The 24,627-nt window shown below is 40.2% G+C and overlaps 1 protein-coding gene across 1 annotated transcript in view; it reads right to left on the bottom strand.

Moving 5' to 3' along the window:
* The window catches only part of LOC140458362 (chondroitin sulfate proteoglycan 4-like), an 85,483-nt gene extending 64,050 nt beyond the window's left edge, over positions 1–21,433 (bottom strand). Inside the window, exon 1 of the mRNA XM_072552794.1 lies at positions 20,935–21,433. Within this exon, the coding sequence (XP_072408895.1) occupies positions 20,935–21,028 (94 nt within the window). The 5' untranslated portion in view covers positions 21,029–21,433. The remainder of the gene's footprint in view (positions 1–20,934) is intronic.
* Positions 21,434–24,627: the final 3,194 nt, after the last annotated feature.

Raw genomic sequence — 24,627 nt, 5'->3', positions numbered from 1 at the left:
AGACTTTGCCTATTTACCCTATCCATGCCCCTGATAATTTTGTAAACCTCTATAAGGTCACCCCTTAGCCTCCGATGCTCCAGGGAGAACAGCCCCAGCCTGTTCAGCCTCTCCCTATAGCTCAAATCCTCCAACCCTGGCAATATCCTTGTAAATCTTTTCTGAACCCTTTCAAATTTCACAATATCTTTCCAACAGGAAGGAGACCAGAATTGCATGCAATATTCCAACAGTGGCCTAACCAATGTCCTGTACAGCCGCAACATGACCTCCCAACTCCTGTACTTAATACTCTGACCAATAAAGGAAAGCATACCAAATGCCTTCTTAACTATCCTATCTACCTGTGACTCCCCTTTCAAGGAGCTATGAACCTGCACTCCAAGGTCTCTTTGTTCAGCAACACTCCCTAGGACCTTACCATTAAATGTATAAGTGCTGCTAAGATTTGCTTTCTGAAAATGCAGCATCTCGTAATTATCTGAATTAAACTCCATCTGCCACTTCTCAGCCCATTGTCCCATCTGGTCAAGATCCCGTTGTAATCTGAGGTAACCCTCTTTGCTGTCCACTACACCTCCAATTTTGATGTCATCTGTAAACTTACTAACTGTACGTCTTATGCTCACATCCAAATCATTTATGTAAATGACAAAAAGTATAGGGCCCAGCACCGATCCTTGTGGCACTCTACTAGTCACAGACCTCCAGTCTGAAAAACAACCTCCACCACCACCCTCTGTCTTCTACCTTTGAGCCAGTTCTGCATCCAAATGGCTTGTTCTCCCTGTATTCCATGAGATCTAACCTTGCTAATCGGTCTCCCATGGGGAACCTTGTCAAATGCCTTACTGAAGTCCATATAGATCACATCTATTGCTCTGTCCTCATCAATCTTCTTTGTTATTTCCTCAAAAAACTCAATTAAGTTTGTGAGACATGATTTCCCATGCATAAAACCATGTTGACTATCCCTAATCAGTCCTTGCCTTTCCAAATACAAGTACATCCTGTCCCTCAGGATTCCCTCCAACAACTCGTCATGCTCACTGGTCTACAGTTCCCTGGCTTGTCCTTACCTCCTTCTTAAACAGTGGCACCACGTTTGTCAACCTCTGGTCTTCCGGCACCTCACCTGTGACTATCGATGATACAAATATCTCAGCAAGAGGCCCAGCAATCACTTCTCTAGCTTCTCACAGAGTTCTCGGGTACACCTGATCAGGTCCTAGGGATTTATCCACCTTTACCCGTTTCAAGACATCCAGCACTTCCTCCTCTGTAATCTGGACATTTTGCAAGATGTCACCATCTATTTCCCTACAGTCTATATCTTCCATATCCTTTTCCACAGTAAATACTGATGCAAAATACTAATTTAGTATCTCCCCCATTTTCTGCAGCTCCACACAAAGGCCACTTTGCTGATCTTCGAGGGGCCCTATTCTCTCCCTAGTTACCCTTTTGTCCTTAACGTATTTATAAAAACCCTTTGGATTCTCCTTAATTCTATTTGCCAAAGCTATCTCATGTCCCCATTTTGCCCTCCTGATTTCCCTCTTAAGTATGCTCCTCCTGCCTTTATACTCTTCTAAGGATTCACTTGATCTATCCTGTCTATACCTTACATATGCTTCCTTCTTTTTCTTAACCAAACCCTCAATTTCTTTAGTCATCCAGCATTCCCTATACCTACCAGCCTTTCCTTTCACCCTAAATGGAATATACTTTCTCTGGATTCTCGTTATCTCATTTCTGAAGGCTTCCCATTTTCCAGCTGTCCCTTTACCTGTGATCATCTGCCCCCAATCAGCTTTCGAAAGTTCTTGCCTAATACCGTGAGCCAACTTCAGGCAATGTTCATGATCATGCATCCTCAAGGAACAGGTCAGGATTGTGATGGAAGATTTTACACTTGCCTGGATGTATACAGTTTGAACAACACTCAAGAAGCTTGACACCATCCAGGACAGAGCAGCCTGCTTGACAGACACTCCACCAAACATCTTCAATACTCACTCACTCCACCATCTACAAACAATGGCAACAGTGTGTACTGTCTACTAAATGCAGCACTGTCACCATTCACCAAGGGTCTTTTGACAGCACCTTCTGAACTGTAATCTCTATCATAGAAGGACAAGAGCAGCAAATGAATGGGTACATCAACAGGTTTCCTCACCATCTTGAGTTGAAAGGAGTTGCCATTCCTTCAGTGTCACGAGGTTAAAATCCTGGAACTCCCTTTCTGACAGCATTGTAAGTTTATCTATATTCAATGAGTTGCAGCAGTTCAAGAAGGCAGCTCACCTCCACCTTCTCAATAGCACTCAGAGAAGGGAAATAAAATCATTGACACCAACATCTCATGAATGAATTTTTCAAAGTTAAAACTTGCGGAATTTGTGTGTAAGTAGCAATATTGGAAAAAGTTTTGACTTGCTCTTGGCACCTCCTTTCACCTGCCCAGATTCTCAAGGCTCTGGTTTCTAGTCATAAGGAATTTAAAAAAAAATAAATTTCAAAAGACTTGAGGGAGCAAATTTACTTTTGGAAGTGGTGTTTGCCCATCATTGACCTTCCTGCTAAAATTGTTTGTGGGCAAGTTGGAGGTGGACTGGGGTTTGGTTCATGAATTAGACAATTTTTACATTCCCTCCTACTCCTAACTCCCCCATCCTTGGAAGTTAAAACTCCCCCAAGATCTCGCAACCAAGATGCAGATACTTAATCTCACATTGATGAATGCACCCGTATCACTGACACCTCACTCATACACTATCCTAACCATTTGTGCATGAATTCCGTCTCAGTTCCAATTAAGCAAGGTCATAGTCTCACATGTGAACAGTTATATCTGTAACAGCAATACATTCATGCTCAGTCTGACATACTTAGATTCACAGATTAATTTATTCTTAATTACAATTAAAGGCAGGCACCAAGTTTCTGCCCTGAATCAGACTGTCAATTAGTGACATCGACACATGGTATCTATTTTATACTAAAAAATATTGTTGTATTGTAACCACAGTGAGACAATCCCAGTCTTTCTCATGGAATTTTACCGCTAGACAATCCTAATGCATTCTGTAATTATACAGACTAGCAAACCCAGTATATTTAGTGTAATGTGAGCTTTCAAGATCTTTGTGGAAAGTTTATTCTTTCCCATGTATTTTTAGCTCTGGATAGTGAACTCAGGAATAATCTGGCTGGGTGCTTGTGACATCGCCCGAAACAACTTTGGCCTTTCATTGAAAATTGGAAAGGATGACTAACAGATCATTTGGTTTCCATGAGTTTGCTCAAACAGGATTTGGTTTTACAATGTATGCTGAAAATATGTTTCTGTCAAAAGATGCAAAGAGAAAATTTCAAGCTAACTGGGCTTGGCCATTGTGAGGCACAGATTCCTAAAGGTCAGGCTAATAAATACTATTGATAGGTCACCTCCAATTGCTACTGGAAGACTTTGAGTTACTTCCCTTAAGATACAAATTGATTCTTACTCTTTGTTCCTCTGAGGATAGGTTTATAATTTGCCTTTTTGTAAAGATAGTACATTTCAAACTTACAAGTAATTATTGTAGTGATATTTGAGCTCTGTGTTCTGAGTTAAAACTAAATCAAGTCCCAGAGTAAAGATGTAAATATTCACCAATGGATCATCCAATGCTAAAACTTACATTCAGCGCAATGGAAGGACTGGATGATTGACTGTCTTTTTGTGCCTGGAATCCATGTTCAATTCCAGCTCAGACTGATAGCATGGAAGTTTCTCCTGCCTTTTGACAGCAAATTTCCTAGGCAAGTTTGTGTAGTCTCAGTCCATTTCCTTTAGGATTTGGGACACAAAATTTCTCAGATACTGGTAATTTCTTCCAGAGATCCAGAAAGATAAATACCATCAGAAATAGAAATGTTGGAAGAATCCAGTGTCTGTCTGAGGTAGCAACTGGGAAACCATAGAAGCAAGACTAGAAATATTTTTATGCTCTTGAAGTATTTCCTCTACATTAATGGATGTGACTTACTTGGATTTCTAGAAGCTGCTAATAAAGAAGTTACTTAGGGAAATTGAGAATTGGTTAACAGAGAAAACAGAATATGAATAAATAGAGTCATAGAATCATTCGGCACAGAAACAGACCCTTTGGTGCACCTGATGCACGCTGACCAGACATCCCAATCTGACCTAGTCCTATTTGCCAGCATTTGACTCTTATCCCTCTAAATCCTTCCTATTCATATACCTATCCAGGTGCTTTTTAAATGTTGTAATTATACCATCCTCCACCCCTTCCTCTGGCAGCTCGTTCCAAACACAAACCACCCTCTGCGTGAAAAAGCTTACCCCTCAGGTCCTTTACAAATCTTTCTCCTCTCACCATAAATCTATGTCTTCAAGTTTTGAACTCCCCAGCCAAGGAAAGATCTTGGCTCTTCACCCTATCCATGCAGGTCATCATTTTATAAATCTTGATCAGGTCACCCCTCAGCCTCTGACGGTACAGTGAAAGAAAGACCCAACCTATTCAGCCTCTCCCTATAACTCAAACTCTCTAGTCCTGGCGACATCCTTATAATTCTTTTCTGCGCTCTCTCAAGTTTAACAACATCATTCTTATAGAACAGTGACCAGAATTGTATACAGTATCTAAAAGTGGCCTTATTAAATTCCTGTACAGTAGCAGCAATGAAGACAAGCATGCCAAATGCCTTTTCACCATCCAGTCTACCTGTGACTCCACTTTCAAGGAATTATGCATCTGCACAGCCCTAGGTCTCTCTGTTCCGCAACATTCCCCAGGGCTCCACCATTAAAAGTACAAGTTCTACCCTGGTTTGCCTTACCAAATGCAACACCTCACATTTATCTAAATTCAACTCTATTTGCCACTCCTCAGCCCATTGGTCCATCTGATCAAGACCCTGTTATAGTCTGGGATAATCTTCTTCACTGCCCACTACACCACCTATTTTAGTATCATCTGCAAACCTCCTAACCATATCTCCGATAGGCATACCCAAATCACCTATATGCATAATGAAAAGCAGTTTGATGTAACTAATACCTCAAGGTTCAGTGCCTGGGCCCCAAATGATCACAATCTGTATCAATGATTCAGATGTGGGGACCAGTTGTGATGATTTCCAAGTTTGCGGGTGATATAAAACTAATTTGGAACATGTGCTGCGAGGATAGAGGCCCAAAGGCAATATAGCGAAAGTGGATACTGCAGATGCTGGAGATTTGAGTCAAGATTTGAGTAGTGCTGGAAAAGCACAGCAGGTCAGGCAGAATCAAAGGAACAGGAAAATCGACGTTTTGGGCAGAAGTCCTTCACCAGGAATTCCTGATAAAGGGCTTCTGCCCGAAATGTCGATTTTCCTGCTCCTCGGATGCTGCCCAACCTGCTATGCTTTTCCAGCACTACTCAAATCTTGGCCCAAAGACAATTTGGTGAGTGTGCAAGGATATGTCAGACGGAATATAATGCTGATAAGCATGAAGTTATTCACTTTTGTTGGAACAGCAAGGGGGTACCTCTCAGGCTAGATAAGGCTCTGGTCAATACCACATTTGGGGTATTGTGTGCAGATTTGGGCCCCATATCTCAGTAAGGATGTACTAGCCGTGGAGCTTGTTCAGAGAAGGTTCATGAAAATGGTCCTGGAATGAAAAGCTTAACATTTGAAGAACGTTTGAAGACTCTGGTGTTCTACTTGATGGAGTTTAGAAGGATGAGGGGAGATTTAATTGAAACATATAGAACAGTGAATGGCCTGAACAGAGTAGACATTGGGAAGGTGATTCCATTGATAGGAGAGACTAGGACTGGGGTGGGCACAGCCTTAGAGTAAATAGAAGACCTTTAAGAATGGAGATAAAGAGAAACTTCTTCAGCCAAAGAGCGGTGAATCTATGGAATTCATTGCCACAAAAGGCTGTGGAGGCCAAGTCCTTGAGTAGATTTAAGACTGAAATAGATAGATTCTTGAATATCAAAGATTACAGGGAGAATGCGGGTGAATGGGATTGAGAAACTTCTCAAAGTTTGTGAGAAGATTCGTAGCTCGGGTGCTCGTTGTTGTGGTTCTGTTCGCCGAGCTGGGAATTTGTGTTGCAGACGTTTTGTCCCCTGTCTAGGTGACATGTCAAACTAACCTAGGTTTCCTTGTTCATAAGTCACTGAGGAAACAGGTGTTTCATAACATTACAATACTAAAAGCAGAGCAGACAGTTATCCTGTTCAAGTACAAACATGTAGGTGCAGCAAACAATTCTGAAGGCAAATTGTACAGTTGCTTTTATCACAAGAGAATTTGAGAAAAGGAGAAAAGCTGTCATGCTCCAATTGTAAAGAATCTTGGTTAGATTGTATCTGTAATTTTTGTCCCCTTACCAAAGGAAGGATATATTTGCAACTGAGGGAATGCAATGGAGATTCGCTAGACTAATTCCTGGGACAGCAGACTGTCCTATGAGGTAAGGTTAACGAGATTGGGGCCCTTACTCTCTGAAGTTTGGAGAAATGAGAGAAGATCTAATTAAAGCTTATAAAAATCTTGAATTGTTAAGAAGTTGGAGAAAGAAAGGGTATTTCCAGCCTGGAATGTCTATACAAGGGAGCCTGTATCAGAATAAGGGCCAGTCCACATAGGTTTGAGATCAGTGGAATTTCTTCAATCAGAACCTGGTGAGTGTTTGGAAATGTCTATCCCAGAGAGCTCTGGAGCTCCGTTCAAGGCAGAGATCAATAGCTTTCTATATACTGGTGACATCAATGGATAGGAGATAGCACAGCACAGGAAAATGCATTAAGGGAGCCGATCAGTCATGATCTGGATTAGCAAAGCAGAATCGAGGGACTGAATAGCCTCCTCCTCCTCTGTTCCTATATCACAGCTGCTATTGTAACAGAAGTAGAAAATATGCAGTTCTACTTTTAAAAGTTTGTCCTTTAAAAATTACACTGCAGCTTTCACAGGGAACTGATTTTACCAGCACCAGCCTAACTGTATGTTGTGTAATATTATACTTATACTTAGCTGTTAGGAAATAGCTGCAGTTTTACAGCAGTGTAACAGCGTACCTCAGTCTACAGTGTCTTGAAAGGGTAGAATTTGTATCAGCACTTGGGGAGAGTAGTTTGCTGTAGAACCACCAAAACAGGTTTTTTTTAGCTTGAAAGTTGAGCTTGTTTTTCATTGTGTTCTTCCATGTTCGGGTTATTATAATTCAGACAGAACAATTGAAATATATGTAAGAGCCATATATAAAGGTTATATATAGTTTTGGACTACTGGGGTCAATGATGCCAATATATATTAAATATACTGAAGGACATAGCATGCAATCAAAGCTGACACTGCAGTACAATGCAGAAAGGGAAAAAGACTCATTTGAAAAGAATATTTCACATCCTCATATCATCTCCAGAGTGCTTTACAATCAATGAAGTATTTTTGAAAGTGCAGTCACTTCTGTGCATAATAAGCTCCCACAGACCTAAATCTGATAATAACCATATAAATTATTTCTTTGAAGTTGTTGGTTTAGAGATAAATGTCAATTAAGGAAGATATATTTGACAGAGAGAGTTTTGCAAATTAAATGGTTATAGCTTGCGATGAGGCAAGCTGTTCTGGTGGTTGAAGTGAACATAAGTTCCATCAAATTACAATACTAAAAGAAGAGCAAAGAGTGCTCCTATTCAACCAACATCACCAAACATTGGATAGCTGATCATTCATTCCGCTTACCGCTTATAGTACTTCTGTAAATTGATTGTGAAGTACTTCGAGATGTTTCAAGGACATAAGTTACTCCTTTTTGTTTGATAGATGCTGCACATTTACCATAGATTAAAGTGCACTAGAAAACAAGGGGTTGTCTTTCCATTCAACACTAACTTAAACTATTCCTTAGTACATGTACTTTTACTTAGAAAAAAACTGCACAGTTTGTGTTATCCTTTCATGTATACAAGCTTAATATTACTTGCTATTGTTTATCACATCTGTCTTTTTGTTGGCAAGAGTGGGTAAATAGTCATTGAAGAGTTCACAAGTTCCAATTGCTAGCCTTGTCATGATCCACTCTAGCAGATAATTAATTCTGCAAGTTTCTTTTCATGCTAAATTCCTGATCCTAAATACTGGTCTCAGTTCCTTCCTTTGAAACAATTCAGATCACTTCTGGTGAAGCACTTGGTTTCGCAAACAGAGGGTGTAGGGAGATTGGTCTTGACTGTCGACCAACCTACAAATGCTCGATGTATTTTCAGATGTGAATAACGGTCCCTGGACAGGCCCTGAATGTTGTGAAACTGTGCCCAAGCTAAATATAACATATTCAGAAGAGATGGGATAAAACAGAAAAACTACACTATTGTAACATGACTCATACTTCAGCATCAATCAGCAAAAATAATTGCCCTGGAAATAGAATGAAGTTATCCACAATTATGAGTTTAATTATATTGTGGTCATTCTTCTGCAGGGGATACACAAAGTTCATTTTATGGTATTTTATCTGGAAAGAAATAAGATGGGTGTTTTCTGTGCAATTCGTCAACAGCCCATTTTGAAGTCAATAAAACCAGGAGAGATGCCAACTTTATTCCTTATTCATTCAAGGAAATGAATGTGGGTGGCACAGTGGCACAGTGGTTAACACTGCTGCCTCACAGCGCCAGAGACCTGGGTTCAATTCCTGCCTCAGGCAACTGTGTGGAGTTTGCACATTCTCCCTGTGTCTGCGTAGGTTTCTCCGGGTGCTCCGGTTTCCTCCCACAGTCCAAAAATGTGCAGGTCAGGTGAATTGGCTATGCTAAATTGCCTGAAGTATTAGGTGTAGGGGTAAATGTAGGAGAATGGGGTCTGGGTGGGTTGTGCTTCGGCGGGTCAGTGTGGACTTGTTGGGTCGAAGGGCCTGTTTCCACACTGTAAGTAATCTAATCTAATGTGAAATGTGGACATCGCTGGCTGGGCCAGCATTTACTGCCAATCCCTGAATGCCTTGGAGAAAATGGTGGTTAGCTGCCTTCTTTGGCATGTAGGAATAACCACAATGCTGTTAACCAGAGAGTTCCAGGCATTTGAATCAGCAACACTAAAGGAATGGTGATATATTTCCAAGTCAGGATGATCTGTGACTTGGAAAGGAACTTGTAGGCAGGTTCTGCTGCCCTTGTCCTTCTCAGTGGCAGAGGAAAGGATTTGGAAGGTGCTGCTGAAGGAATCATGGTGAGTTGTTGCATTGCATTGCATCTTGTAAATAGTACATGCTGCTGCCACAGTACATCGATAGTGAAGACAGTGAATGTTGAAGGTGTAGATGGCATGTCAATCAAACAGACTATTTTGTTCTGGACGGTATTGAGCTACTACACTGTTGTTGAAGCTGCACTTATCGAGGATAGTGGAGAGTATTGCATTGCACTACTGACTTGGAAATCGTGAACAGGAGTTGAGATGAACACCATCAAATGTCTAGCCTCTGATCTAATCTCGTAGTCACAGTATTTATATGGCTGGTCCAGTTCAATTTCTGGTCAATGGTAACCCTCAGGATGTTGTGAGCAGTGGATTCAGTTGTGGTAATGCCATTGAATGTCAAGAGATAATGGTTAGATTCATTCTTGTTGCAGACAGCCATTGCCTGATACATGTGTGGCAAGAATGTTACTTGCTACTTCTGAGCGCAAGCCTGGATATTGTCAAGATCTAGCTGCATATGGACACAAGCTGCTTCAGTACCTATGGGGTCATAATTGGTGCGAAACATTGTGCAATCGTCAACAAACATCCCAACTTCTCTCTTTATGATGAAGAGACGATCATTGAAGAAGCTGAGGATGACTTGGCCTAGGACACAACTTTAATGAATTCCTGCTGTGGTGTCCAGGGACTGAAATGATTGACATCCAAAACTCAAAACCATCTTCCCTTGTGACAGGTATGACTCCAACCTGAGGACAGTTTTCCCTATGATTCCCATTGACTCTAATTCTTTTAGGGATCCTTGATGACACATTCCATTGAACAGTGCCTTGACATCAAAGGCAGTCATTCTCACCTCTCTTGTGGAATTTAGATTTTTTTTCTATTTTTGGGCCAAGGCTGTAATGGAGCCATGGGCTGAATGGCCCTGGCAGAACCCAAATTGAATATCAATGAGCAGGTTATTCATTTGCAATTGCCACTTGACAACACTGTCAATCCTCTTTTCCCTTACTATGCTGATTATGAAAAATAAATTGTGGAGCAGTAATTGTCTGGGTTTGATTTGTCTTGCCTTTTGTATACAGCATATACCTGGGCAATTTTCCACTCTGTCAGTTAGATGCCAGCATTGTAACAATACTGAGACAGGTTGACTTACTGGTGTGGCTAGTTCTGGAGCACAGGTCTTCAGTATTATTCTTAGAATGTAGCCTTTGTTATATACAGTGCCTTCAGCAGCTTCTTAAAGACTAGAATCAGTGGTACTGGGGACCTCAGGAAGAGACTGAGATAGATCACCCACTTGGTACTTCTGGCTCAAGAGGGATGCCAATATTTCAGCCTTGTCTTTTGCACATGTGCTGGGCTTTACCATTATTGAGGTTGGGGATATTTGTAGACCTTACTTCTTGGAGTTGTTTAATTACATACCTTCTTTCACAACTTTGATTATGGAGGTGCTGGTGTTGGACTAGGATGAAGAAAGTCAGAAGTCACATGACACCAGGCTATAGTCCCAACAGGTTTATTTGAAATCTCAAGCGTTTGGAGTGCTGCTCCTTCATCAGGTGAAGTCACCTGATGGACTATAACCTGGTATTGTGTGACTTCTGACTTTGTCTTTCACAACTGGATGTGTCAGGACTGCGGAGCTTACACCTGAACTACTGTAGGATTGCTTAGTTCTGCCCACTGCATTCTGCTTCAGTTGTTTGGATGCAAGTCGTTCTGTGTTGTAGTTTCACCAGGTTGACACTCATTTTTAGGTTTGCCTGGTGCTACTCTCAGCATGCCTTCCTGTACTCTTCTTTGAACAGGGTTGACCTCCCAACTTGATGATAACGTTAATGTAGTAGGGGATATGCCAGGCTGTGAGGTTATATATTGTGGTTGAAAACAATTTTGCTGCTGCTGATGGGCCACATGCCTCATGGATTGTTTTGAGTTGCTTGATCTATTTGAAGTCTATCTATCCCATTTAGAATGGAGGTAATGTCACACAACATGATGGAGGGTATCCTCAATGCAAAGACGGGACTTTGTCTTCAGAAAGATATGCTTTGGTCAGTCCTACTGATACTGTCATGGACAAATACATCTGCAATGTGTAGGCTGATGAGCATGACGTCAAATAGATATTTCCTCCTTTTTTGGTTCACTCGCCATCTGCCACACTTGCAATCTCGCAGCCATATCTTTTAGAGATTGACCAGCTGGGTCAGTAGTGGCACCACCAAGCCCACTTTGATGATGTACGTTGAAGACCCCACCCAGAGTACATTCTGTGCCTATGTTATCATTGGTTCTTCCTCAACATGCTGTTCAACATTGGGAAGTACTAATTAAGCAGCCAAGGAGGGGCAGATAATCAGCAGGAAGTTTTCCTGACCATATTTGACCTGATTCCATAAGACTTCATGAGGTTCAGAGTCAATATTGAAGACCATACAGTGCAACTGCTTCTCAGCTGTATACCACTGTGCTGCAACTACTTGTATATCTGTCCTGCTGATAGACAGGACACACCCTGGGATGCAAGGGTGGTATCTAGAACCTTATCTGTAAGGTATGATTCCATGAGTAACATTATGTCAGACTGTTGTTTGACCAGTTTCTGGGATAGCTCCCCAATTTTGGCAGAAGCCACGAGAACTTTACAAATTTGATTATATAAAACAAATCATGAGGAAGATGGTGACATAGTGGTAATGTCATGAGATTAATAATCCAGAACGCCAGGCTAATGTTCTGAAGATATGGGCTTGAATCTCACCACGTCACTGTGCCAAATGGTAAAATTTGAATGTAATAAAAATCTGAAATTAAAAGCTGGCCTAATGGCAACCACGAAACCACAACTGATTATTGTAAAAATCCATCAAGTTCACTAATGGACTTTACGAAAGGAAACACTCCATCCTGACCTGATTTGGTCGACATGTGACTCCAGATATACAGGAATATGGTTGATCCTCAACTGCCATCTGGGTTATTGGGCATGGGCACGGGCATTTATTAGTCAGCAATGCCTACATCTCTGAACAATCATGTAAAGAGGGAGAGAAATACCATGACTATCTTTCCTTTCCTTACCCATTCATGTTCTGCAAGTGGTGAAGAACAGAAACAATAGCATTCATCAGTATAACCCAGTGTTCAATTATGACTGACACTAAAGCATAGCAAAAGGTTCTATGTTAGAACTGAACTCTTCACCCACTCTTAAACATTTCTGTTCTGCTGTCAGGAAAACCACAAAAAATGGAAATGAGTCTACATTTGACTCATTCAATTTTAAAATAGAATCAAAAGTGTACATATGCCACCAAAGAAATTAAGTGTTTAAGAAGCTAAGTAAAGCTGCACTATGCAGATGGCATGCTGGAACAATGATCACAAAGAGTTAACATTTGACATAATTGAGTCCAGCTGAAGCCAAAATGTGTATTAGGAATATGCAGCCAATCTGGCAAGAGGATTCAAATTGAAGGCAGAAGTCCAAATGCAGAAATGTGGATATTTGACTCAAGTTGAAAAGAAATTGCCACTGCTTGCCATTTTACATATAACAGAAGGCAACTGCTTTCAACTGGACAAATTTGAAGCAAATAAAAATCCAATTTCCAGTCCTACAGGTACGATAGTCAGAAATTCTATCATTCAATGTTTAAGAAAACATTAGCTTTTTGTAATGGGATGTGTTTCCATGGTCTTGGTCCTCCAAGGATACAAGATGGCATGGAGTGTCATTCTGCCTTTCAATTAAACCTGTACTTTCTACAGATCATTTATAATCAGACTTCTTACACTTTCTACACAAAGCATAAACCATTAATCTACCAAAGAAAAATTTGGCAAAATTCCTCATTGCTGCTCTCTGGGGTGCGATCTCAAATCCTATATTATTCATTCTCAACTTGGCAACATCATGGATCCAGTAGCTCAGAAATCATCCTGTCCTACTCAGTTTGGATTATCAATCAAAATTGACCATATTAAATTAAAACTTTGTATTTTGAGAAATTAAACATTGGACCCTCTTGATTTTAAATTAGAATAATTTCTGTTCTTTCACCAGCAGCAGCCAATGATTCAAAATAAACCATCACTAGAAATTCTCATCCTGCCAAGTGGAGACCCCTCACTAGCAGAGTTTCCCTTCAGAATTTTAAAAAGTCACTTGAGAAATTATTGGAGCTCAGAACGTTTTGTGCTAGGCATTTTGTCAGAACAATGATGCCAAACTCATACAGTATCAATCTCTAATGCAATATTGATCTTACCAACATCAATATGTTCAAAAATTACAGACGGGAGGAAGATTATAGTTATCATAAGAATTTGTGCAGTTCACAAGAGACTTGAATCAATCTAGTTATGGGAAGTGAGTTGAACTTGAAGTATATTGTGCCTAAATTGTGGCTAATAGCACATTGAGTAAGATCAAATCCAATAAATGGATCTTATAAAAAAAACCTCATGTTCTCAATCTGTTCTTCATAAAACACACATGGATTTCTAAAAAACACATTTTAACATAAACACATCTCTGGGAATCCTTTCGTAAAAGATTAATTTCAACAAAAGTAATAATTAATTGAATGATGTCTATTGGTATTAGCCCGAGTTCAAGATCTTACTGATGCAAAAGAGGCAATGCACTGCAATCAAGTATAAAAAAAGAAACAAAGAGAGTAAATGGAATGCTATTATCACTGTTTGCTCATAGACTCAACCTAGGATTATTTGAACATTGTCAAGACAGGGCACAAGGAACTTGGAAAATATTCATGTACATATGGAATTTTAATTAAAAAATAACCTTCAAGAATACTAAATTTATATTGTTTTTCATATTTATTATTTTCCAAGTTCCTCTTGTCCTGTCTTAACAAGGTTGAATTTCTAAGACTAAGCTTTGTGTCAAAAAGTAAAGGTCAACTTTTACGCCAATAATATTTCTGGAGATATTAAAATCCTTCTCTCCCATTGTTTCCCTGTCGCAGCTATTATATCAGAGACGGTTGTAGCAAGCTTCACACTCAAAAATATTGCAAATGGAGCCAAAAGTATTTTTTTTTATTCACAAATAAATAGTTTCTAAGGAGGCTGATATTAATTTATGTACACCAAAATTATCAAATTCATGGAAACCAAAAGACACACATAAAACTTTAAACAATTTCATTCAGTTTTTCACAGTGCAGGGAGGAATATTACTCAAAAGCAGAGGAGACGCTAAATTTATAGACGTTGTGCCTCCCTATCCTGCACTGAATAGACCAGCAATCTGTGTAGTGTAGCCCTCACAGTACTTGTGGTTTAAGACACAAACCACCCTCCCTTCATCATCCAGTGCCACCCCTTCCTGTCTTATCTCTTACACAACTTTGAAGTTCATTCTGAAAAGTCAGCATTTGGTAAAATATGGCTTATTGCTAGTTATAGAGGACACAGTTCCTAATTGGAAACTGGTTTACTCCATGTTATAATTGGGTTTGCTAGTTTATCTCATGGTTAGACCCCTTCTCCCTGTCACTTACAGAGCTGTACTAGGTGGTGTTGGTATTCTGAAGTACCGCCTCAAAGTTGTCTTTCTTCAATACCAACACCTCATGTGCCTTTGCAAAGTTAGCAGTGAAGGCAGCAAAGACAGATGCTGGGTTTTGGTCTGAGTGTGAGGGGTCGGTGCAGGCCAGGAGTCTGGTGTCTGGTTTTAGGCATATGCCTTCCTGTGGTCCAGCAAATTCTCTTGACCAACAAAGGCCTGGCCCCAAACTACCAAATTATTGAGGTACAACCTTTTAAAAAATCCTCCTCCTCCTCTTTGTCTTCAGAACCAATTAACTTATCCCAATCAGCCTCTTGAATGGTTTAACATCATCTTCATCAGCAATTGCCATTGACTATATAATTTCACAATAAGTTTTGTGTAATCAAGTGCATCGGATGCCTTGAATTTCATCAATGATTTGACAACACTCTCCATTCTGATTTCACCGCAGGCCTCCACAATATCCTAGCACAGGACTGCTAACTGTGGTTAGACGTACTGCAATGGTATTGTTTCACAATCTAACTTCAGCGACAGCATCACCAATATGTTGTGATCTGAACATGTACCAGATGAGAAGAATTTTCTTCTTTCCATAGTTCTGCTGGTCAGAAGCTCCAGAATTTGCTGAGCCATTCTTACAAGACCACTTCAGTAATCCATCCTTTATTGTGAACATAAGTGACTACTTCATTTGGGGATTGCTTATTTGTAATGGTTTTCCTTTTGAATATCAGAATTGGCATAAGCTTCATCCCATTGGAAATAGTGAGTATACTTTAGACAGAAATAGATAGGTTCTTGATTGTCAAGGGGATCAAGGGTTACAGGGTGAAAGCGGGAGAATGAGATTGAGAAACCTATCATCCATGATTGAATGGCAGAGCAGACTCGATGGGATAATAGCCTAATTTCTGCTCCTATGTCTTGTGGTCTTACTAAAAATTTTCTGAGCTCTCTGATGACTCAATTGAATTCCCCAGTGTGATAATGAAGAAAATGAAAGACAGCAGACAGGGATACTAGCACTACAGTAAGTGTGGACGTAGGAGACGGGAGTTGGAAGTGGTGGCAATATATAGTGAGCAAAGCTCAGCAACCATTTGATGTCTTAACCGGAAGCCAAAGGAAACATTGCAGCGACTCCTTGTTCCACACAGAGCTCAGTAAACAATTTTAAAAATCATTGGCTTGATTGCTGTGGATCTAACAAAATAGAGCAAAGCATAAAAGTCCACTCTGCGATCACATGTGAAACAACTTCAGAAAGCGGCCAGGAAGGGGCATAGTGGGAGATGGTGATGAAATGCTAATTCAATTAATGTTCTAAGGACACAGGATTAAATCCTTTCGTGGCAGATAAAATTTTAATTGAATTAGTAAACCTAAAATTATAACAATGGAGTCAGTAATGATGACCATAATGTTACCATTGATAGTCATAAAACCCATCTGGTTCACTGATGGTCTTTAGGCAACAAAATATACTGTCCTTACCAAGTCTGGCCTCCATGTAACAACAATGTGGTTGACTCTTAACTGCCCACTGAAATGGTCTAAAATCAGAGATCCATTAATAGTGCGATGTGAAGGTATTAAGTTACTAAAAGAAATGGTATAGTAAGTTGAAAAGAAATTTGGAATGGTGATCTTGACAGTGACTCCCACATGCCAGCAAATAATACATTTTTTGAAAGGACCCCAAATAGTTACTGAGTTGTTTCAGGTGGACACCGTTGGCAACTATAGGCAGCCTAAACAACTTAGCATGTTGCATCTGTTGGCACAGAGTATGTCACAAGAGTGCACTGGAAATCAAGCCTCTCTAGTCCACGAGTCAGTATTAAATGACTAATTTAATCAGTAAGATATGTATTGCTTGTTGTAACTACCATTGAACATAAAGTCTCACATCAGGTTTTATTAATAAACAAGAAAAGAAAAATGTTTACTATCACAAAATTAACCTCTAATATGTGACAAAATGGATTATTAATGACTAATATGAAAATTAAACTATACTTCATCTAAATCCAAACACTCTCAGATTCATTCATAAATAGGACATGACTGATGTGACAAATTTTCTGGAATATTCTGGGTAGAAAATTAGGCAAAGAGGAATAAAGTTTGTGGACCCCAAGAGCCAAAACTACAACAGAGAATTCAGTGAATTTCTCTCAGATCTTATTGTTGTTGCTGAGCACAGTGATCCTCAATTCTGCAGCTGGTCAGTTGAACCTAGGTCTTTGATGGAGTTTGAAGTTATCTTTCTGTGCAGATTCTTTAAGTATTATTTCTTTTCCACTCATAGAGGAGGAAAGGGAGAGCGAGCTGGCTTGTTGCAAACTTTTGGAGGTCTGATTGCCAAATTACTATCTTTCTTCTCTGATCTGTGACAAGCTATGAATTAAAACAGCACGGTGGCTCAGTGGTCAATACTACTGCCTCACAGCACCAGGGTCCCAGGTTCGATTCCAGCCTCGGGGAACTATCTGTGTGGAGTTTGCACATTCTTCCTGTGTCTGCATGGCTTTCCTCCCACAGTCCAAAGATGCAAAGGCCAGGTGAATTGTCCATGCTAAATTGCCAATTGTGTTAGGTGCATTAGTCAGAGGAAAATGGATCTGGGTGGGTTACTCTTTGGAGGATCAGTTCGGGCTGAAGGGCCTATTTCCACACTGTAGGGAATCTAATCTTTAAAAATAAATCCAAAAACTGTTGCTGGGCATTTTTTTCCTTCTGACACGAAGACACCTGGTGCCAATCTGACTCACTAAAGTGTCAAATCTAGCTTCTCCAAACAGTTACATGCTCTTGCCTAACTAATAACTAACCACACAGTTCCATTTTACCTTTGAGTTGCAAAAACTAGTAATTAAAACTTTACTTTCTAGTTGGTATTTCCAAACAAATACATGTAGCTCTTACAATGTGTATGAGGATGTCACACTGGCCCCTTTAGTCCTTGCTTTGATTGCCTCATAAACAGGTGCTATATTATCTAATGTTTAGCTATGATTCCCCAGGTGTCTCTGTTGTTTATTCTTATACTGCAGATATATTCCACATGAATGTACACTGGTATTCTCTACCGTTACAGATTACCCTTTGGGTGTGTACCCAGTCTACACATCCCTGGTCTCTTTTTTTAAAGAAAGCACAAAAAAGACTGTGTCCATAATAACAGTTTACAGGGTATTTTTAGAGATTTTGTAACTTTCAGTTAGAATGGTAAATAGACTAGTGTTTCTGTTGGTTAACAGCCAATTTCTCTAAATGTTTGCCTCCATTAAAGTTATTATTGCTAAAGCTGGAGCCAACATCTGGGTTGACTTTCTACTTTATATGGTTTCAAAGCCATAAAGAATGAAGTGAAGAGTTTGAAGACTGCCTAGTGGCTCCACTGCTTAACATCTAGGCGTGTTATTGTACATCTATTTACATGTAATTACTTCAGTTATATTAAACATTATTTCTGATGTCAGTTAATAGCAACAATTCTGAGTGATTTGGATTTTTGCATCGCTCACAGAATCAGCTCCATTTATGGCAAGGCAGTTAGCAGGAGTATTCAAATTCAAAAATAATGAGCAACTTTGCCGAGTCTCAACAATATGCGGCTTTAGACAATGCATCGAGGATGTAAATTTCAAATCCAACCTCAGGATAGGATCTGAAGTGAACTGGCATCCAGTGAATAAATTACAGAAAATATTAGAAAACTGCAACTTGTAAAATTAAAACAGTGCTTTTTTTTAGTAATTTAATATATTCACGTCACATTCTTAATGGATTTCTGATTCTGAAACACATGTTGGATCAATGAATTGCCTTCACATCAGCAGCACTCATGAGTTGATCATGCACACCCAGCACAAGAGTAATTTTAATGGATAGCTAAGATACCACGCCTAGACTAATCCTTACTATCTGTAATTCTTAATTAACTGATTTCTTCATGTCAGTTTGTGGTTAGTTGATTCTCTGAGTGGCATAAAGTTCCCACTTGTTATTGTTTGTAACAGTGATCAATTATACCACTGTAGTGGAATAAACTTCCTCAATAATCCAGAGAATCCCTACAGTGTGGAAACAGGCCATTCAGCCCAATAGGTCCACACTGACCCTCTGAAGAGTATCTCACCAAAACCCATACTCCTGCCCTATTACTCTACATTTACCCCTGATTAATACCCCTAACCTTCACATTCCTGAACAACATGAGGCAATTTATCATGTGGGAGGAAACCGGAGCACCCAAAGAAACCCCACGCAGACATGGGGAGAATGTGCATACTCCACACAGATGGTAGCCTGAGGCTGGACTCGAACCTGGGTCCCTGACACTGTGAGGCAGCAGTGCTAACTACTCAGCTACTGTGCCATCCAAATATGTTTGTTTTTATCCATCCATAGAGCAGGGAGGCAGGGGGTTAGTAGTTACTTTTCCCAATTGCTCCTAATACAATTGGAGAGCTAGCTCTTCACAGCCCTATGGCTTGATGCACCATTTCAGAGAGCAGCTAAGAGTTAAGACTAAAGGCCAGACTAGGTAAAGACAGTAAACTTCCTTAATTAAAAGTCATGTGTCAATCAGAAGGGTTATTAAGACAATCCGGTAGTTACATGGTCATCATTAGGGGTACTAACTTTTCAAACCGATTTATACAAATTCCTCAGCAGCTGTGGTGAAATTTGAATGTCTTGGAATCTCTATTCCAGGCATTTGGACTAGAAAGGGTAATCAATCTGAAATGGGAGAAAGTGAGGACTGCAGGTGTTGGAGATCAGAGCTGAAAAATGTATTGCTGGAAAAGCGCAGCAGGTCAGGCAGCATCCAAGGAGCAGGAGAACCGACGTTTTGGGCATAAGCCCTTCTTCAGGAAGGGCTTCTGTTTCCTGAAGAAGGGCTGATGCCCGAAACGTCGATTCTCCTGCTCCTTGGATGCTGCCTGACCTGCTGCGCTTTACCAACAACATAGTTTTCAGCTCTAATCAATCTGAAATGTTTACTGTTTCTTCCTCCACAGATGCTACCTGACCTGATCAGCATTTTCTGATTTTACCCATGGATTACTAATTCAGTAACCTAATTACTATGCCATCGTGTGGCCTACAGTAATCTAAGTCTACACTCAGTGACAATGTTCAAATCCCAATTATCCAGAGCAAGTGAATTCAAAATGCACAATCCTCCTTGTCCACTCAAATCACATTATGTCAGAGAATCTAGCCTTTCTTACTGGGTATCTGGCTTATTGCAGTTAAAGTTTTTTAACTGATTGTAAATCCTTCAGTGTTGTAATATATCCAATAGATTTGTACCAGCAATCTCTGTAACAATGATACTGAATTCTGTGGATGTAATGGTCTCTTTCTATGCTTCAAATATCTGGGCTTTATTTGTTATATAGCTATAAACTGAACTGTACTAAACACAGGTAGATACAGGTAGTATCATATATATAATTGCAACTCCAAAGTACATCAGATTCTAGAAGCATAGTATGAATTAACTCCAGATGACCGTCTTTCTCAAGATTTTTATGTAGTTGAACTAAATTAACAGTATATTAAAAGGACCCGCAAATCTATTTAACTTTAATAAATTACAGGTGGTTCTGCTATAACGTAAGTTTCAGAATGCGAATCCATTATAACACGATGTAATAATGTGTACAGTCTTGCTATAGCGCGAACTGTTAACACGTTGTGTTGCTTATAACGCGGTACTAGTCCCATTAGTTTAAATTGTGCTGCTGTTGCACGATTCTCTTATAGCGCGGGTTTGCACCCGAAGGAACTACTTCTTATAGAAGAAGTGACGTTTCCAAATAGCACTATCCCTTTAAAATAGTCAACAAACGCTGCTGGCGAGTGACAGATGACAGCCGTTACTCTGAATTAGTAGCAGATATCAGAGACAGACTTGGTCTTCTGGGGAACGCGAGCCATTTTAACAAGTAAAATCAGACACAGGGCCCGAAAGGAGAAAAATACACCGTACCTAAGTGTCAGCAACCGAACTTCAGACTTCACTACTGCTACATGACAGATTCCATCTCAAAAAATCGTTCTAAAAAATCCCAGCGTCTCAAACAGCTGCAAAACTGCAAAAAAAAATTGTGAATTTCAACACCCACCTCCAGTGGTTAATGCAATGTCTGAAAGTAGAACAGTGAAGAGATGGAGTATTGGAGATGTGACCAGCAAAACGAAATCCCTCTTCGGAGCCATCTGTCTCTCTTATGCACTTTCCAGCTCAGTTCGAAAGTACTTTTTCCCTTCAGCAGTCTATGTATATAGTGGGAGTGACTAACCCGCTGTTCCAGAGACCAACCTCTCACATTACAGTCCCAGGATATTTCAAAAAAGCGTTACATCTACGGGGGCTCAACACAGCTTCATTCATCGGGAGATGAGTCAATCCAACCGTTCTTTGTGTGGTTTAATTCCATGTTTAAAATATGTGAAGATAACGAACTCTCGAGCCACAGCCTCGGGTGGAGTTACTGCCTTGGTTACCCAGAGTATTTGTTTTGGTGGAAATCCCGCTTTTGATGTGATTACCCCCAAAATTCACATTTTCCACTTTGCATCAAGGTCCGCGTAATTGCCAAATGGTGCAGAATGACTAAAGCAAGAAACAAGATGCAGGTCTGACTAAACTGAACCGAAGGACTATTTTCCAAATTTTCCCTCCAAGTTTTGACATTCCTTTCCTAAAATCGCTGCCTTATTTCTGGGACACGGTTCCACGGGCACCGCCTCACCCACCTTGTCAAACATTATAAGGTTTTATCACTGAAATGTGTTAGTGACTATTAGATTCGGTCCACACAAATACACGTGGTAGCAGGCTCACTGGATTTTGTTAGCTGCTGGAACCATGCTGGTTTCCTACTCAGCCGGGACAAGTTAGTGTCTTCACTGCTTAATGATATCAAGATTACATGAATCTTTATGTATGTGTGTCATATAGTTCTTATTTAACTGAAAGTAATATTCGCCTGGATGGATGTAGCCCTAACACTCGAGGAGCTTCACATCCTTCAAGTCTGAGCACTTATTCACCTTGACAACTGTATTCAATTTCTGCACCTAGGGCCATACAAGTAGGACCAGAAATAGGTCATGGGACCCATTCAGTCTGCTGTGTCTTCAATAAAAGCATGGCTGATAAGATAATCCTAAACTCCACCCTTCTGCCTTTACCTCATAATCCTTAATACCCTTACTGATTAAAAATTCATAATTCTTCCTTAAATAGACTCAATGATGCAGACCTTGGCAGCCATCTATGGTGAAGAATTTCACAGATTCATGACCCTCTGAGGAAAGAGATTCTTCCGTAACAGTCTTAAATGGGCAATCTGAGATATTACCCTCTTATCCTAGAGTCTCTCCCAAGGGGAAACAACTCTCTGAAGTATCCTAAATATCTTCACCATGTCAGTAAGGTATCCTCTCATTTTTCTAAACTCCAATGAATACAAGTCCAACCTACTCAACCCCTCCTTGTCAGACATTCCACATATACCTGGAATCAGCCTAATAAACCTTCACTGGACTGCCACCTGTACCTAAATATCTCTCCTTTGATAAGGGGACCAAAACCATCCACAATATTCCAGGTGCAGTCTGACTTAACACCTTGTATAGTTCTAGCTGGATCTCCCTCTTTTTAGACTCCATTGTCTTTCATATAAAAGCTCATTTGCCTTTCCTATAACCCGTTGAACTTGAACGCTAGCTTTTTCTGACTATGCATGTAGACTCCCAAATCGTTCTACTTATCTCTGCATAGATAAGCTGCAGAGCTGGGCTGAGAGGTGGCAAATGCATTTAATGCAGAAAAATGTGAGGTGATTCACTTTCGAAGGAGTAACAGGAATACAGAGCACTGGGCTAATGGTAAGATTCTTAGTAGTGCGGATGAGCAGAGTGATCTGTGTCAATGTGCATTGATCCCTTAAAGGTGCCATCCAGGTTGATAGGGCTGTTAAGAAGGCGCACAGTGTGTTAGCTTTTGTTGGTACAAGCATTGAGCTTCAGACCTCTGAGGTCATTTTGCAGCTGTACAAAACTCTGGTGCCACCGCAATTGGAGTATTGTGTACAGTTCTGGTCGCTGCATTATAGGAAAAATATGGAAGCATTGGAGGGGGTGCAGAGAAGATTTACCAAGATGTTGCCTGGTGCCTGGTATGGAGGGAAGGTCTTATAAGGAAAGGCTGAGGAACTTAAGGCTGTTTTCATTAGAGAGAAGAAGGTTAAGAAGTGACTTAACAGAGGAATACAAGATGACCAGAGGATTAGATGGGGTGGACAGTGAGAGCCTTTTTCCTTAGATGGTGATAGTTAGCATGAGGGTACATAGCTTTAAACTGAGTTGTGGTGGATATAGACAGATGTCAGAGGTAGGTTATTTACTCAATGTGTAGGAAGGGCATGGAACTCCCTGCCTGCAACAGTAGAAGACTCACCAACTTTAAGGGCATTTAAATGGTCATTGGATAAATATATGGATGATAATGGAATAGTACAGTTTAGATGGGCTTCAGATTGGTTTCACAGGTCGGCACAACATTGAGGGCTGAAGGGCCTGTACTGCGCTGTATTATTCAATGCTGTACCTGTCTGCAGTCTTTCCCATTCAGCTCTTCTATGCTTCCTGTCAAAGTGCATAACCGTACATATACCCAGACTATTTTCCAACTGCTAAGATTTTGCCCACTCATTTAACCTGCCTACATCCCTCTGCAGACTCTTTGAATCATCATCACTACTTGACTCCCTATTTATTTTTGTGTTACCTGCACACCTGGTGACAGTAAATTTATATTCATTACCCAAGTCATCCTAGCACTGATGCCCATGGCTCTCCATAGGTTACCAAATGAAAATGTCCCTATAATCCCAACTCTTCACCTTCTATTAGTTATTTGTTCCCTTATCTATGCCAATATATTACCCTCAACACCCTGGGTCCTATATTATTAAGTAGTGTTATGTACTGTACATTATTGAACACCGTTTGGAATCAAAATATATACATTGACTGGTTCTTCTTTGTCATCTTGTTACCTCTTCAAAGAATTTGAATAAATTTGCCAGGCATGATTTCCCCTTTGTGAAGCCATCACCATTAGCTCCACTGATCAGTTGATATGTTAAAAATTCTGGATGTAAGTTTGCTCGCTGAGCTAGAAGGTTCATTTTCAGACATTTTGTCATCATACAAGGTAATGTCATCAGTGAGCCTCTGGTGAAATACTGGTGTTATGACCTGCTTTCTATTTATATGTTTAGATTTCCTTGGGATGTCATTTCATGTGGTGATGTCATTTCCTGTTCTTTTTCTCAGAAGGTGGGAAATGGAATCCAAGTCAATGCGTTTATTGATAGAGTTCTGGTTGGAATGCCATGCTCCTAGGAATTCTCATGTATGTATCTGTTTGGCTTGTCCTTGGGTGGATGGATGTCTTGTCCCAACTGAAGTGGTGCCCTTTGTCATCTGTATGTAAGGACACTAGTGATTGCGGATCACGTCTTTTTGTGGCTAATTGATGTACATGTAGCCTAGTGGCTAGTTTTCTGCCTGTTTGTCCAATGTAGTGTTTGTTACAGTTCTTGCAAGGTATTTTGTCAATGATATTTATTTTGTTTGTTGTCTTTATAAGGTCCTTTAAGTTCATTAGCTGCTCTTTTCGTGTGTTGGTGGGTTTGTGGTCTACCATGATGCCAAGAGGTCTGAGTCATCTGACAGTCATTTCTGAGATGTTTCTGATATAGGGGAGAGTGGCTAGGGTTTCTGAATGTGTTTTGTCTGCTTGT

The sequence above is a fragment of the Chiloscyllium punctatum genome, chromosome 33 (assembly GCF_047496795.1).
Source record: "Chiloscyllium punctatum isolate Juve2018m chromosome 33, sChiPun1.3, whole genome shotgun sequence".
Taxonomy (NCBI): Eukaryota; Metazoa; Chordata; class Chondrichthyes; order Orectolobiformes; family Hemiscylliidae; genus Chiloscyllium; species Chiloscyllium punctatum.
The sequence above is the reverse complement of the archived record's forward strand: the minus strand, read 5'-3'. Positions and strand labels throughout refer to the sequence as shown.